The following is a 14,516-nucleotide window of genomic DNA, read 5'->3' on the forward strand; positions in this document are numbered from 1 at the left end:
TTGTGTCTACACTTGATTACGTTGTGTCGCCGGACACCAGAGTCGTTGTTGTCATCTACTGGGTCGGTACCCCGTGAAATCGGAAAATAACGGGTGGCTTCTCGTCTTGGGAGTGTGGCTGATTATGAGAATGGTATTCTATATAGTGTCATGAAGTGTACCCGAATACTTGAACGGGGAGAGACAGAATATGGAGATGATCATATAATACAGGCACCGGCTAAGACTCGACAATTCCGGCATCCACTGACTCAATCCACATAGCGTGGTACAATGCCGTTTCCCGACCATTAGGAGCGGGAAATCTCACATTTGATCAGACCATTGGGACCAGACTGCGGTGCATACACCTCGGCATCCTTGCCAGTGTTCTTAGTGCCCTTGTACCAAGACAAGTCAATCTCAAAATAGTGCTTATTAGGGAGCGAGTAGGACACAGTTTCGACACCAGGAACGGCCTCCAGAATCTGCTCTCCCATCTTATACATGGTATTCTGGACGGAAGCACTATTGTCTGTGGCGAAGGTTTCGGTTGTAATAGTCCGGGCAGCCTCCCAGGCTTTGTCAAACACCGCGGCCTCTCCTCGGACGGCGGCTACGTTGGAAAATGTCTTCCAACGCCAGGAACAGTCGACGTCGGTGCTGAGAATACGGTCCCAGGTCTCTTTCAAAGTAGTAAACTCATCCTGGACGTAGCCGTGGAAGGCAGAGCCTGTGCTTTTCAGCACAGTCAAGCCGGCGATTCTGCTTGTCAGCGAGATGCCGTCGCGGCGGACAACAGCCTCCACATTGCGAGTCTCCTCACTATCGCGAACGAAGCTGTGGGGGTGAGGGGCACCGTCGACAGTGAGGCGTGTCCAACGGTGAACCCGGACAGAAACATTGGCAACAGAAATATGGCTGTACGTGTCGAGAAAGTGGGTGCCGAGAATGCTTGCGAAAAGCTCTGGGGGGTTGACAGGGTTCTCCTTTGCGACGATGTAGGTTGTGTTCTTGATTGAGTCGGTTGCGACAATGACGCTGTTGTCGGCTCTGGTATAACTACATAATTTGGCCCCAATTAGCAATCAGTGTCTGCAGACTTGACGTATCTCAGAGGCTTACTGGCTTGACGTACGATGTCTCGATAGCACCCTCGAGAAGGCAGCAGACGGTCATCTCAGTGACGGACTGAACGCCTGTCTCTTCATCCTTGTGGACTTTGTAGACGCGAACATTGTCCTTCCCATACCGAGCAGCAGATACGTGGGGCATGCTTGATATTGGAGGTGCGAATCAGAGGCAGTGGAGGGATATTTGCGGGCAGACACAAAGGGATGAAGTAGCGAAATAAAAAACTTGGACCGCCTGGGTATTGCAGAAAGAGTTAATAGTCGAGTAATTGTTAAATCGAGCGGAGGGAGAGCTGCTACGCATATATATATACGAAGCGTGGAGCAGCAGAACAACCAGCTCAGGTGGGCAGCCTAGCGGCGAATGGCAACGGGGCCAAATCACAATCGGTTCCGGTTGTCTACAGAGCGTCGTCTGGTTGGGCAGAGAGCGCTGGTTCACGGCGAAAGGTGACGCATGATTCTCTGGCAACTTTGTTACGGCAGCATTCACGCGTCGGAAGCCGCCATTTTGATCGGCTCAGCAGCGGCCCAGGCAATGTGTAGGCCGGCACTAAGGCCCACACGGACAATTTTGAGCGTGCTGGGCGGAGAAGGCTGGGTCGACTGACTTGCTTTCACAAGGAGCAGTTGGCTTGTGGGGCACCGGAGCCCGCCGATAGCCACTTCCAGTCGAAGGAGACGACAGCATCGTTCGACACCGTCCGCCAACGGCACACGCAAGCGTACTAATCGAATCGTGCCACACTCAACTACAGTTGGTCTACGGAGTACTCGTCTACTATGTACTACGGCTAAGAGTTGTACGATCGGTGCAGACGACGTCATATCAGTGCATGAGACAAGAGTCACTGCTTAGTTGACGGCCGATGGTGGGGGCGGGGTGGTCGATTGGCCAGCAGAGCCCTTGTCCGACACACAGTGTATATGTGTGAGCACCAACTCTCCTTCCCACTGTAGCTAGGAAGCCGTGCGGACAACGTAGGGACCCCACAGGGAAGCAGAAGACGGTGACAAACACACCAAATCGTCTGCAATCGTCTGCAATAGCTGTGGCCAACAGAGACGGTCATCACAACATCCTCGCATGCATTGCCTTTTCCACCAGGCGTGCCCATCAAAGACCCGACAGTTCAGTACCTACATGCTGAACACGGTCAGATAAGCTTCGGAACGTCGTCTTGGCCATTCGGGAGTTGGCCACGTTTCTACCGGGGTATCGCACTTGGACAATCTCCCCAGACGGAGGAAACTTGTAACCGGCGACTTTACCGGATGCCTGTCACCATCAGCTGCTTGCGCTGACGGGTACGTCACGAGCAGGAGGCTCATGGCCGGCCGGTCCACCATGTTGGGTGCCTCGGCCACACCAACCCAGAAGTTCTTCAGCTCCCAGCCCGGTGCTACTCCTTCGAATCACCAGACCAAGAACAGCCTCGACCGAGATGGCCTCCAGCCCCCCGCTGCGGCCACAAATGCCGGGACCTTTGCTAGTGGGCGCAGCATCGCCACGTCCGGTGTCGCGTTTGCCCCACGAGGATCCTCGCTCAACCCATCTCCGGCACCTGGCAGTTTCGTCTCGGACCTTCGTAACCAGATGGGCCCGTTGCGTGCCGGCTCGAGAGTCGACGTCTACAACTCTGAAAAGACAACAACAGAAGCTGAAGACGACGAAGAAGAGGACGACGATGATAGCAAGGCGGCAGCCCGCCGGTCGCTTGCAGCTCTACGCGACCTTCTGAACCGAGAGCTGAAAATCAAGGAAGGTAGCGAGAATATGCTTGAAGCTCTCAACAGCAAAAAGGCGAAGCAAACCAAGGACCAGCGTCAGCGTGTCGAGGCCGAGCTGAATTCGTCGAACTTGCGCATCAAAGAGCTGAGACAGAGGATCAGCGATACCCAGCGGCCACGCCCCGTTCTTCACATACCCACAAGAGCCCGAATCGACCCTGCCACACTGACGACCGGCCTGCGGTCACCCCAAAACACGTCGCGCAGCGGAGCTGGCTCTGATGTCGAGGACCAGACCGAGTCTCCCACCTTTGCCCTAGCCGAGATTCTCCAGGCCCTCGAGGTGGATGGCTTTGCACCGGAATATTACGTCACACGTGCCAACAGTCTTGTTGACCTGTTCAAACGCCACCCGACCCTAAAGTATGACCTCGTTTGGTCGGTCTTCGGTCTTCGCATCCAAGTCATGCTCCTCAGCGACAGCAGGGAGATTGTTGCGGCCGCCTACCGTATGACCCGCTATGCCATATCCGACGTCTCTTCTCTGCGAAAAATCCGAGCTCTGAACACGGACTATCTCGTTGTCTTGTCGTTGATCAAAGACCGCAAAGCCGACGTGGAAAGAGAGCAGGCCTTGAAGTTTATCCGCACTTTTTTGGATGTCAAGGAGGGTGTCCACGAGCTCTCCAGGGCCGTCGTCCGCACCATTGCCGCCGTAGCAGAGCACGCCGAAGACAGGTTACGTCCGATCTGCCTTGAAACGCTGGCCGAAATACTGGTTCGCGACCCTCGCCTGCTAGTAGCTTCTGGGGGTTTGGCATCTTTGTCTGATGCCCTGGCAGAAGGTGCATATAAGGCACCCGAAAGTCTAACCTCTGCCATCCTTTTTCTCTTGGACGCCCCACAGCGCAGGAAATACCTTCGTGCTGGCTATGAGCTAGAGGTGCTTTTCACCACCTTCACCGACCAGTTCCTGTCCAACGAGGCAGTACTCAAACAGAACGCAAAGGCTATTGCTTCTGCTTTGAAAACATGGTCTGGCTTGATGAACTTGTCCATGTACGACTTTCGCGCCGTTCGCTCTCTCGTTGCCAGCCTTTCGCTACCCAGCGCTGCTATACGAGACACTGTCATTGAGCTTATATACTCCCTTTTCCGCATCAAGTCACCCGCCTGGGCAACCTCCTTTCTAGCTGGTCGACGGCTGACGACGTACGGCCGCGTCGCCACTCTGAGGGCTACGCCGCTGAAGGACTATACCGTGTCGTATTCGGACGAGGAGGGCAGTGAGCAGAATTTTGTGGAACACTATACTGCTCTCCTTCTCGCCGTCTTCATAAAATCCGGCTTGCTACCTCGCCTGTTGCACCTCACACAGGAAACCGATAACTTACTTCTTAGGCGAAAGTCGACGCTTCTAATAGGTGAAATTCTAAGGTTGTCGAGCCGACTCCTGCCACCGTCGTGGAGCGATGAAGTACAGCTTCTTCCGGACCTATTCGCAGCTGCCACCCGCTTCCAGGATGAGTCTCATTTTATCGCAACCGGGACCGTGTACCAAATGAGTAGCGTCAGCAAAACGCTGTATCGGTCGGCGCCATCATATTGGGCATCGGGAAGCAGTGTGGCCAACAGTGGTATCGACTTTACCTTGCTCGACGAACAACCAAAGTCGGGAGCAAGCATGGTGTTTGACGAGGCAACATTTCGGCAGCTGCTGTTGGAATCGGGCGTTCTCAGCAGCTCCAACTTCCTCAAATGGAACTGGGATGTGGTGTTGCGAGTGATCGAGGGCCCACTCACCAATGGGAAGAGACTAGAGGAAGCGATCCGGGCCTCCAAGTTTGTTAAGCGGATCATGAGCTTTTACCGTCCGTTCAAGTTTAGGTTCTCCGACATCAAAACCACCAAAGGAACTCAGAAATATGTCCGAGTAGGCTGTGCTCTCTTGCATACATTTCTTCAGACACCGGAAGGCTTTCGCTATTTGGGAGACAGCAAGTTGCTCAGACAAATTGCAGAATGTCTGGCACAGTGTGATCCAGTGTGTTTCCCATCTTTCATCTTCTTCTCCCCCCCCCCCTGTGTTTTGGCGCTAGCTGACTGGCAACACCCTTGTCTTCTGGGCTGCAGACGAGTGGCATCACCGCACAGTATCCGATGTTTGCCAAGGATCGCCTCGTTGACACGCTTTGTGGTGGCTACCTCCCAATGATCGGCGTTCTGAGCAGCGACCCCAGGGGACTGCAAATGATGGAACGCTGGCGCATGTTCAACATGATGTACCACATCGTTGACTTGAAACAGCGGCCCGACCTAATCAAACTACTTCTATCCCACTTTGATTATACTGTCAACGGACACCAAAGAGTCCTACTGTCCAAATCGTTGACGGCAGGTACCAAGGATATTCGCATACATGCTACCAACGTGCTCAGAAAATACGCCGTACGCACAAGTTCAACTACCTCTACCAGTCATGGCGTGGGAGACTCAAAATGGGCCATCCGGCTTCTCGTCACACAGCTCTACGATCCAGAAGTAGAGGTCTGCGCCACGGCCATTAAAATTCTGGAAAAGGCCTGTAACAATAAAAGTTCCCTCGAGTTTATTGTAGAATGCAGGCCTGCGCTTGACCACCTGGGCGAAATAGGCGCACCACTACTTCTTCGTTTCCTGTCAACTTCAATAGGCTACCATTATCTCGACGGTTTGGACTATATCAGCAACGAAATGGACGATTGGATCCTCGGTCGCAATGATGCGTACGTCGGCCTCATAGAAGCCAGTCTGGCGCGCGCTTTCGTCGATTCGGACGAGCAACCGAGTCGTATCATTTCTTTTGCCGATGAGGTCGACGCGGACACAGATGCTCATATCCCACCGCATTTTTATCGGGAATTGACGCGCACGGAGGAAGGCTGCAGGCTGCTCCGTGAGAAGGGGCACTTTGACGAGTTCGCTGCGACAATCCGTGATTGTGGTATGCAGAGCGAGGATGGTGAAGTGACTACAAAGGTGAAAGGTTGTCTCTGGGCGGTTGGCAACGTCGGAGCCATGGAGCTTGGTGCACCTTTTCTCGAAAGCTGTGATGTTGTGGAGCAGATCATAAAAATTGCCTGTCGCCATGAGATTATGAGCTTGCGCGGCACCGCTTTTTTTGTTCTCGGCCTGATTTCACGGTCTCTTCATGGCATGGAAATACTCTCAGAGTTCGGCTGGGATTCAAACACCAGCGTGCTGGGTACGTCACTGGGCTTTTGCATCCCATTGGACCTCTCGCAGCTTTTCTCCTTGGCACCGTGGCAACACGCAGCCGTGACGACCATTCAGTTGCCAGACTCGCAGAAGACGGAAAGGTTGGAGTTGCCCGTCATGCCAGTCAGACCAAGACTAGGGTCCTTGCAGGGGATCGAGGAGCTAGATGGCGACCGCGACCAGGCTTCGTCCAAAAAATACTCTGTCGACCTGGACCCAGTGATACGACGAATATTGGAGCTGGTAGTTGACTTGGGGAACATGGTTATTTCTAAGCGAGCAGCTGGTGAGCTTTTGCAAATCAGGCAAAGGGAATCCTCGGCCTTTGAACAGCCTCTGCTATTTAGGAGGGTGTTGTCAATCCTCGAATGCCACCACTACCGATTACCGGTCCGTCGTATGGTGCTGGAGCTGTTCAGCAGGGGGGCAGTGCGGTCGGTAGTGTTCGGTGAGGACGAGAGTGAGGACGACGATGACACCGGCGGCGGAAGCGACGCCGATTCTGGGTGTCGGAATTATGACGGGACAGACAGTGAGATCGCAGGATCAACTGATGGACAGCGAACGGAGAGACATAGAAGTATCAGCGACCCGGTTGAGTCCGGTGGTTGTTGAAGGTTAGGAGACGATTGGGCGAATTGCTGCTGAACAATTGCTTTGCACTCCGTAGCTGACCTTGCAAATTGTGATTGCGTGACGTTGCAACCCCACTTCGTAGCTTACATCGCTATGCGCTTCCCAAATCTCCGATGCATGCAATGGAATTGCCCACTCCGACTGAACTAATCTGTACAACACAACTTCAAGCCTAGTTTTCCCGATTGCATATTCATACATCGCCACGCCGGCATGCCCAGAGGGAGAGTTTTGATCATTGCTGGCTCTGACAGCTCTGGCGGAGCGTTAGTCAACACCCCACCTTGCGACAACGAGGAATTAACTAATTTATCTCCTCTACTCGGGGTTGAAGTGGCCTTGAGGCTGACCAGAAGGTCATCGCGGCCCATGGCTGCTATGCTATGACAGCTACCACGGCCTTGACCGCACAAAACACGCTTGGTGTATATGATATCCACCCAGTTCCACAAGCCTTTCTGAAAAAACAGATTGATGCCTGCTTCGATGACATTGGAGTTGATGTTGTGAAAACGGGTTTGGCTAGTCCCTCCGGTACTATGTAAAATAAACACCGGCTGCACTGCTGACTTTGAGGAAACTCCCACTGAAGGGATGTTGGCATCTGCAGCGACAATAAAGTTGGTGACCATGACTCTCAGGGAAAAAGCTCCAGCAACGATCGTGGTAGATCCGGTAAGACTCGGATGTTTTACCATACGGCGGGCGCTCTACTGAAGTTATGCATTCTAGGTGATGATTGCCACGACAGGTGCATCACTCTTGCTTTCCGACGGTATAGCCGAATTTCACGCACTCGCCAGACTAGCTTCAGTGATAACACCCAACATACCAGAACTGAAGATGCTGATGGGTTGCGAAGAGGCTCGTCTAGACAGCGTGGACGATTTGGAACATCTCGCCCGACAGGCCCGTGAGAAGCTCGGCTCCGAATGGGTTCTGGCAAAAGGTGGCCACATCCCCTTTCGAGAGGATTACACGATAGCTATGACCCAAAAGGACAGGGACGTTGTTGTCAACATCCTTGTCGGTCCTGATGATCAGGTTTTCAGAATCGTGAGCAAGTATCAAGACTCCCGTAACACGCATGGGACGGGCTGCTCTTTGGCTTGTACGTCTGCAACCCACATCCTGTTATCCTCCTATCCTGACCAGCGTAACAGCTGCTATCGCATCAAATCTGTCCATTGGCATGGAGGTCTTCCCAGCGGTGAAGGCGGCTTGCCGTTATGTTGAAATTGCCATCCAGACAGCGCCCGGTTACGGACACGGACACGGACCTTTGAACCACTTTCACTGCATGCAAACACTACCATTCTCCCGTGGCTACTTCTTCGACTATGTTCTTGAACGGCACGATATCGCCGGTGTATGGGAGCGATTTACCAGACATGATTTCACCAAGGCATTAGGTAACGGCAGTCTGCCTATGGAATCATTTAAAGGGTATCTTTTGCAGGATTATCTATTCTTAGTGTGTCTTCCCGGACCAGCACTTCGTGTGCAGGTACAGCACGTACAGAATCAACATATTGACAATACCCCAAAGGTTCACTTCTCACGAGCGAACGCTCTGGCCGCATACAAGTCCAAAAATGCCAAGGATATTGCTCGTGTAAGTTTACCTACCGCGATGAGTGTTTGAGTGAATAGACGTACTGACAACTTCAACGTTATCCAGTCTGTGGCTGTGATCCAGCAACTGGAAAAGGAGATGAGCTCACACGTCCAGTTCTGTTCCAAGTTCGGTATCACAAGAGAGGATATGAAACAAGTTGAGGAGCATACCGGTAAGTCCACACAATACTAATGAAGAAAATATCGATCTCCGAGGTATATCTTGAGTAGCCACTAAAGCCGGGTTTTTAAAAGCTTGCACTACCTACACCCGGTACGTGTTAGATGTTGGACAATCTGAGGATTGGTTTGCACTCCAGATTGCCCTGGCACCCTGCATCATCGGTTATGGGGCTGCTGCCCGTGCTCTTCTCGAGGACAAGGAGTCGACTAAGCAGGAGGGAAACCCGTACTGGTCATGGGTGGAAACCTACACTTCTGAAAACCACGACGCAAGCATAAAGACCACAAGAGGTATGCAAAATATGTATCGAAGCGCAGGACATGTTCTTCCCTGAGTACAGACTGATGACAGGTTGCAGACCAAATAGAAGAATACGCAATTTTGCAGTCGCCATCTAGGATAGAAGAGCTGGTAAATGTTTTTAGGCGCGCGACAAAAGTAAGGAATTCTAGATTCTTCTTCTTTAGTACCGTTTGCGTTTGCTGAGTATCCAATTAATACAAGGCTAACATATTACAGATGGAAATAGCATTTTGGGAAATGTATAGCTCGAGATAAAACAATCGTTTACGGAGTATAGTTGTAAAAAATGCTTGAAATCTAACAAGATGCTAGATAACAAACACGTGACGTGGCGAAAATAAAAATGGGTCGCGTTATATGGCTTTTTTTTTGGTCCAGCGCAATCCCCCAAACCAGATAAAAAGTTTTTTGACAACCCGAAAACTTTCTCCTCCCTTTTTTCCCTTCACACTTGACATCAGATAGGATCTCTCACTCTTTAAATATTCACACCCCCTATCATCCCAGGGCATCAAATTGTTGATCTATTCACCTTCCACACCTTCCGAACCTCATCCCACGCGACTAAACTCCTTCAACCTCGACGCGTCGAAGAAGCACGAACGCACCCGAACACAAACATGTCTCAAGGTGGAAGTTATGGTTCTCGCGGCGGTGGCTACTCCGGCGGGTATGACCGTGGCAACAGCTACTCCAACGGATATGGGTATGTATTAGCCGATACGTTTTTGCCATTGCTGATGCCCCCTTTTCTTTTAATTGTGTTTGCGTACAAACCTCTCAAGCCGTGTACTGGACAACGCTGTCCGCTTGAGTGGTGGATGGCTGTCTTCTTGCCAACATGCACTTTGCAACCATTTACTAACGTTCTATCGCAGGAGATCTTCAAACGGATATGGCGGCGGCGGAAACTCGAATGGCTATGGTGGCGGTGGCGGTGGCGGCGGCGGTGGTGACCGCATGTCCAACCTCGGTGCTGGCCTACAAAAGCAGGAATGGGGTAAGTAATTCTTGATTCTCACGAGGCAGTCTCCCGAGTTCACGACGATAGCTACATGTGAGACTAACAACGGCCCCGTTCTTAGATATGAGCACTGTTTCCAAGTTTGAGAAAGACTTCTATAAGGAGCATCCTACCGTGGCTGAGCGATCTGCCGCCGAAGTCGAGAAATTTCGACGAGAGCACGCTATGGCTGTAACCGGCCGGGATGTCCCTAAGCCTGTGGAAACCTTCGACGAGGCGGGTTTCCCACGCTACGTCATCGATGAAGTGAAGGCTCAAGGTTTCCCCGCCCCCACAGCTATCCAGTCTCAGGGCTGGCCTATGGCTCTTTCTGGTCGTGACGTCGTCGGAATTGCCGAAACTGGTTCTGGAAAAACGCTTACATACTGCCTTCCCTCCATCGTGCACATCAACGCGCAGCCCCTTCTGGCACCTGGAGACGGCCCCATTGTTCTGGTTCTGGCACCTACTCGTGAGCTTGCTGTTCAGATCCAGCAAGAGATCACCAAGTTCGGAAAGTCCTCTCGTATCCGCAACACCTGCGTTTACGGTGGTGTCCCCAAGGGCCCTCAGATTAGAGATTTGTCTCGTGGAGTGGAGGTGTGCATTGCAACTCCGGGACGGCTGATCGATATGCTTGAGTCTGGCCGGACAAACCTTCGCCGCGTCACGTATCTGGTTCTCGATGAAGCCGACCGCATGTTGGACATGGGGTTCGAACCGCAGATTCGCAAAATTCTGTCCCAGATCCGTCCTGACCGACAGACACTGATGTGGTCGGCTACGTGGCCCAAGGAAGTGCGCAACCTTGCGGCAGATTTCCTGACAGACTTCATTCAGGTCAACATTGGATCTCTGGACCTGTCTGCGAACCATCGCATCACCCAGATCGTCGAAGTTGTCTCCGAGGGCGACAAGCGTGATCGCATGCTGAAGCACCTCGAGAAGGTGATGGACGACAAGGAAAAGGAGAACAAGGTTCTTATTTTCACTGGAACAAAGCGGGTTGCCGACGATATCACTCGGCTACTCCGACAAGATGGCTGGCCGGCTCTGTGTAAGTCTACAACCATGCTGATTTCAAAAAACGGTAGACTAACAGATGCAAAAGCTATTCACGGCGACAAGCAGCAAAACGAACGAGACTGGGTTTTGGATCAATTCAAAACCGGCAAGTCTCCTATCATGGTTGCCACTGATGTGGCTTCCCGTGGTATTGGTATGTGTCAAAGAACCCCCCTTCCCCCTCCTACCTCTTCCTCCCCTATAAATCCTCCGCGATTTAGCATCTATGAGCAGCGTCTTAGCTTCGCTGTACTTTACTCTTTTGTTTAGGGGCAACTCCTGATTGCGCGAACTTGAACTTGCCTGACCTCGCGCTATTCCGGTTTTCCTTGGAGAGCGGTATCTTGGGTCGGCTGCGGAGCTTACTTGTGTATTGCTGCCGCGCTCGTGATTCTATACTTGTACCTTCCCTTTTCCCGTGGTGCAAGCCTAGAATTGGCATTTCTTGATTCTCTACCTCTTTTTGATCAAGTTGTCTCCAAGATATCCAGAAACGGCCCCAAGGATCCCGGAGTATTGGATATATCTTCCAGCAGGCCGACAATCTTTTCCGCAACGGACAGCCCATATGCCCTGGAGAAAAGTACTAAAGTGGCCCGAGAAAGCAGGCTACTGTCATGGTAGCCTTGCTTCTGCTGGATCGTTGCTGTTATATGCACACTATTCCTTATTAGCTGCTAACCTGTTACCAATTCCTAAAGACGTGCGCAATATCACCCACGTCATCAATTATGACTATCCCAACAACTCGGAGGACTATATTCATCGTATCGGCCGAACGGGTCGTGCCGGTGCCAACGGAACCGCCATCACTCTCTTCACAACTGACAGTATGTTTTCCACGCTCATATTGCTACGTGCGCTACTAACACAAGTCTTATCTAGATGCGAAGCAGGCTCGTGATCTCGTGTCGGTTCTCCAAGAGGCTAAGCAGCAGATTGACCCTCGGCTAGCCGAGATGGCAAGATACGGCGGTGGCGGCGGCGGCGGCCGGTACGGTGGCTACCGGGGCCGCGGTGGTGGTGGAGGCAACCGAGGTATGACTTGACTGGGTGCAAGTACAAGTGCTTGACTGTTGATGCTGACTTTTTCTCGCTTAGGTGGTGCTAATTCCTTGCCGATCAACAACCGACGCTGGTAAGAAAGGTCGTGAGGACGACAGCCGATAACTCGGACCTCAACGATCTGATGTATGCCCTGTGCGACCGCGAGTATTGTTTTGTTTTTTTTCATTTTCATCATTTCTTGCTGCTCTCGATTGGCGTTTTTGTAAAGGGAATAAAAAGGGAAACTTGACAGTGTCATGGTTTGACTATTTCTTATTTCGGCAAGCTGCCACTCCTCCAGTTCCAGATAAATGATCGACGGATGAGTTTATTAATCAGTTCGTTTCCTTGTACCCATTGTCAACCTGCTGGGCGTGCCCTGTTGTGGCCACAACCCAGATGTGTTTACCCAATTCAAGGGCACAGAAAGATGATTTACCTTACGGCAATTTGGCCAGCACAGTCAAGAGCGGTGTTGTCGCCGAATATATATCTTTCCACTTTATGTTTTCCACCTGCTACGGCCTCTCGAGTTTTATCTCTACTAATGAGATTTCGCGTGTTCTGGATTTTGGCTTTGCGATTCCGTATAGAAAGAGGCTTCCTGTTTCAAATGTTTCTGCTCGATCCAGTCATATCGCCGTATTAGAATAGATCTTACTTGTTGGTTGCTAGTTCTATACGTGTATCAGTATCAAGTGCCGTGCACATGGTCTAGATGTACTGCTATAGATGCATGGTAGATTGCGAATTAGGCACACCTTTGGTATTGAGTTCTCCTAGTAAAGAAGGAGGAAAAAGTACTTCGCAGAGGCACCCGGTACTCCGTACTCGTAAGATTTCTCAAAAGTACATAGTCTCGTAGATAATCCTCTACATTTCTATCTGTAGCACTAGACAGTTTTATGCGACAACGTATTCTCCTGCTAAGAAGGCCTCGGGATTTTTGGCTGCCGTCGAAGCTACGGAACATTCGTATCACTGATAACGTGGTTGAAGCCGTAGAGAATCGGCCGTCTGCAAAACCCTAAGCTATTTCAGATGGCATCCTAGAGAGCAACGTGCACAGCCAGGATAAGTACTGCGATCCTAAAAACGGGGGCAGGCCACACTCGTCGCTAGAGGACCCATAAAATGTACTTTGGAACCTTCTGGATAAGGCACATTATCAGGTTTACATCATCTTACGAGTACGCCCAAAGGAGAGGCAATATTGCGAGTGTCGCCGGCTTTTCGAAGGCTGATGTTACAGGAGCAATACCTGATTTGTCTCGACGTAATCAATGTCTGGTACCTTCCTATTTCTTTTTGGCCGTTTGGTATGTATGGAGAATATCGTTCGCTTGTGGGTCTGAAGGCATCCATAATATTATCTTTGGCTTTATTCTCCGTACATAATTTTGCACATGTATCTTACGTCGTACTGTATGTACATATATACGTATCTTACCTTACCGTGATGATTCTTATTGACATCGGGGGCTTTCTTTTAAAAAAAAAAATTCTGACTCTTGACGCTCTTGGGGACGAAAGAAGAAATGATGCTGGAAGCAGCACACGCGTGCATGAAACCCGAATATCAGATAAAGCAGGGCGTGTCCTAAAACTTGTCCCGTTGTACGGAGTACAGAGTAGCGGGTTAACAGAGGCCGCGAAGACCGGGGAAGAAATTTCCGTAGGATTTTATCGGCTGGCGCGGATATGGTGTATCGCACCAGTACCCCACCTGCCTTCCGTAAGATACTATGTAGAGGTATGTACTGTACATCTGTCTGTACTCCGCAAGATACTGCTATCTACGAGTATGGTATACCCCCCACCCGTGGGAGGCCCTGCGCCCCCTCTATTTTGGAAGTACTCCATCCAGACGCACGCACGAACTGCGCACAAAAACTAGTTGAATACAGGCCAACAGCAAAACGTGGCAACACAAGTACTCGTACGGAGTATGCAGGTCGCAGGGGCCGATGGCAGAGAAATTGCGGTATCTGCCAGAGGTGCACCGTCCAATATGCATTCGGATCGAGTTGCCTGTAATGCGGCATGCCGTGTGCAAGCAGTACCTTACTAGTGATCAAGGTTTTGTTTGTCTTATTCTTCTTTTTATGAGAAACACTGTGCTTCTTTGGCTGATTCGTGCTCAGCAATCGCCAGGCCTCTGGGCAGGTCTCCTACAAGTGAGTAGCGGACGGGGTTGTACACAAAGGCGAATCAGGCGCTTTGTCTCCTTAGTACAATCCCGAGGAGCTGGGTCGGACCTAACGAGTCTAAGATCTTGCACTGCCTGAGACTAGAAGCCCCTAAACAGTGTACATGCTCGTACCTGTATCTTCCATGTGTTGAAGTACTCATTGTACGACAATGGCCGCTGCATTGGCGACCGGCTGAGAATCGTCAGCGCCTGCTCCGTATGTACACCACTGTCCCCACCCATACGATCGAACGTATCTTGACTACTGCGAACCGGTTGCTGTCTGTGCTGGCAACGATCCTGGCTTGGTAAGCCACAGTAAGCACGCCGTCAGGCCGTCAAGGTGACGTCTGGCCTCACGCCGGTTCA

At 51.3% G+C, this 14,516-nt stretch overlaps 3 protein-coding genes across 3 annotated transcripts; 2 read left to right on the forward strand and 1 right to left on the reverse strand.

The window, feature by feature from the left end:
- Window positions 1-290: 290 nt before the first annotated feature.
- CMQ_2371 (urate oxidase) lies at window positions 291-1,254 on the reverse strand (the record flags this gene model as incomplete). Its single annotated transcript, XM_014316329.1, has 2 exons — window positions 291-1,041; window positions 1,118-1,254. 2 exons carry the CDS (start codon window positions 1,252-1,254, stop codon window positions 291-293), a joined length of 888 nt encoding a protein of 295 aa, XP_014171804.1.
- A 1,188-nt stretch (window positions 1,255-2,442) lies between these two features.
- On the forward strand, window positions 2,443-9,086 carry CMQ_2360 (hr1-like Rho-binding repeat protein; the record flags this gene model as incomplete). The annotated part of the gene is made up of 11 exons (XM_014316318.1): window positions 2,443-4,776; window positions 4,977-5,427; window positions 5,536-6,607; window positions 6,914-7,003; window positions 7,072-7,253; window positions 7,573-7,848; window positions 7,901-8,106; window positions 8,287-8,352; window positions 8,419-8,527; window positions 8,640-8,828; window positions 9,058-9,086. The coding sequence occupies 11 exons, from the start codon at window positions 2,443-2,445 to the stop codon at window positions 9,084-9,086; spliced, it is 5,004 nt and encodes a 1,667-aa protein (XP_014171793.1).
- A 375-nt stretch (window positions 9,087-9,461) lies between these two features.
- Window positions 9,462-12,051, forward strand: CMQ_2468 (RNA helicase; the record flags this gene model as incomplete). The annotated part of the gene is made up of 7 exons (XM_014316426.1): window positions 9,462-9,547; window positions 9,720-9,841; window positions 9,927-10,901; window positions 10,956-11,063; window positions 11,611-11,739; window positions 11,795-11,947; window positions 12,011-12,051. The coding sequence occupies 7 exons, from the start codon at window positions 9,462-9,464 to the stop codon at window positions 12,049-12,051; spliced, it is 1,614 nt and encodes a 537-aa protein (XP_014171901.1).
- Between the last annotated feature and the right edge of the window lie 2,465 nt (window positions 12,052-14,516).

The sequence above is a fragment of the Grosmannia clavigera genome, assembly GCF_000143105.1.
Source record: "Grosmannia clavigera kw1407 unplaced genomic scaffold GCSC_156, whole genome shotgun sequence".
Taxonomy (NCBI): Eukaryota; Fungi; Ascomycota; class Sordariomycetes; order Ophiostomatales; family Ophiostomataceae; genus Leptographium; species Leptographium clavigerum.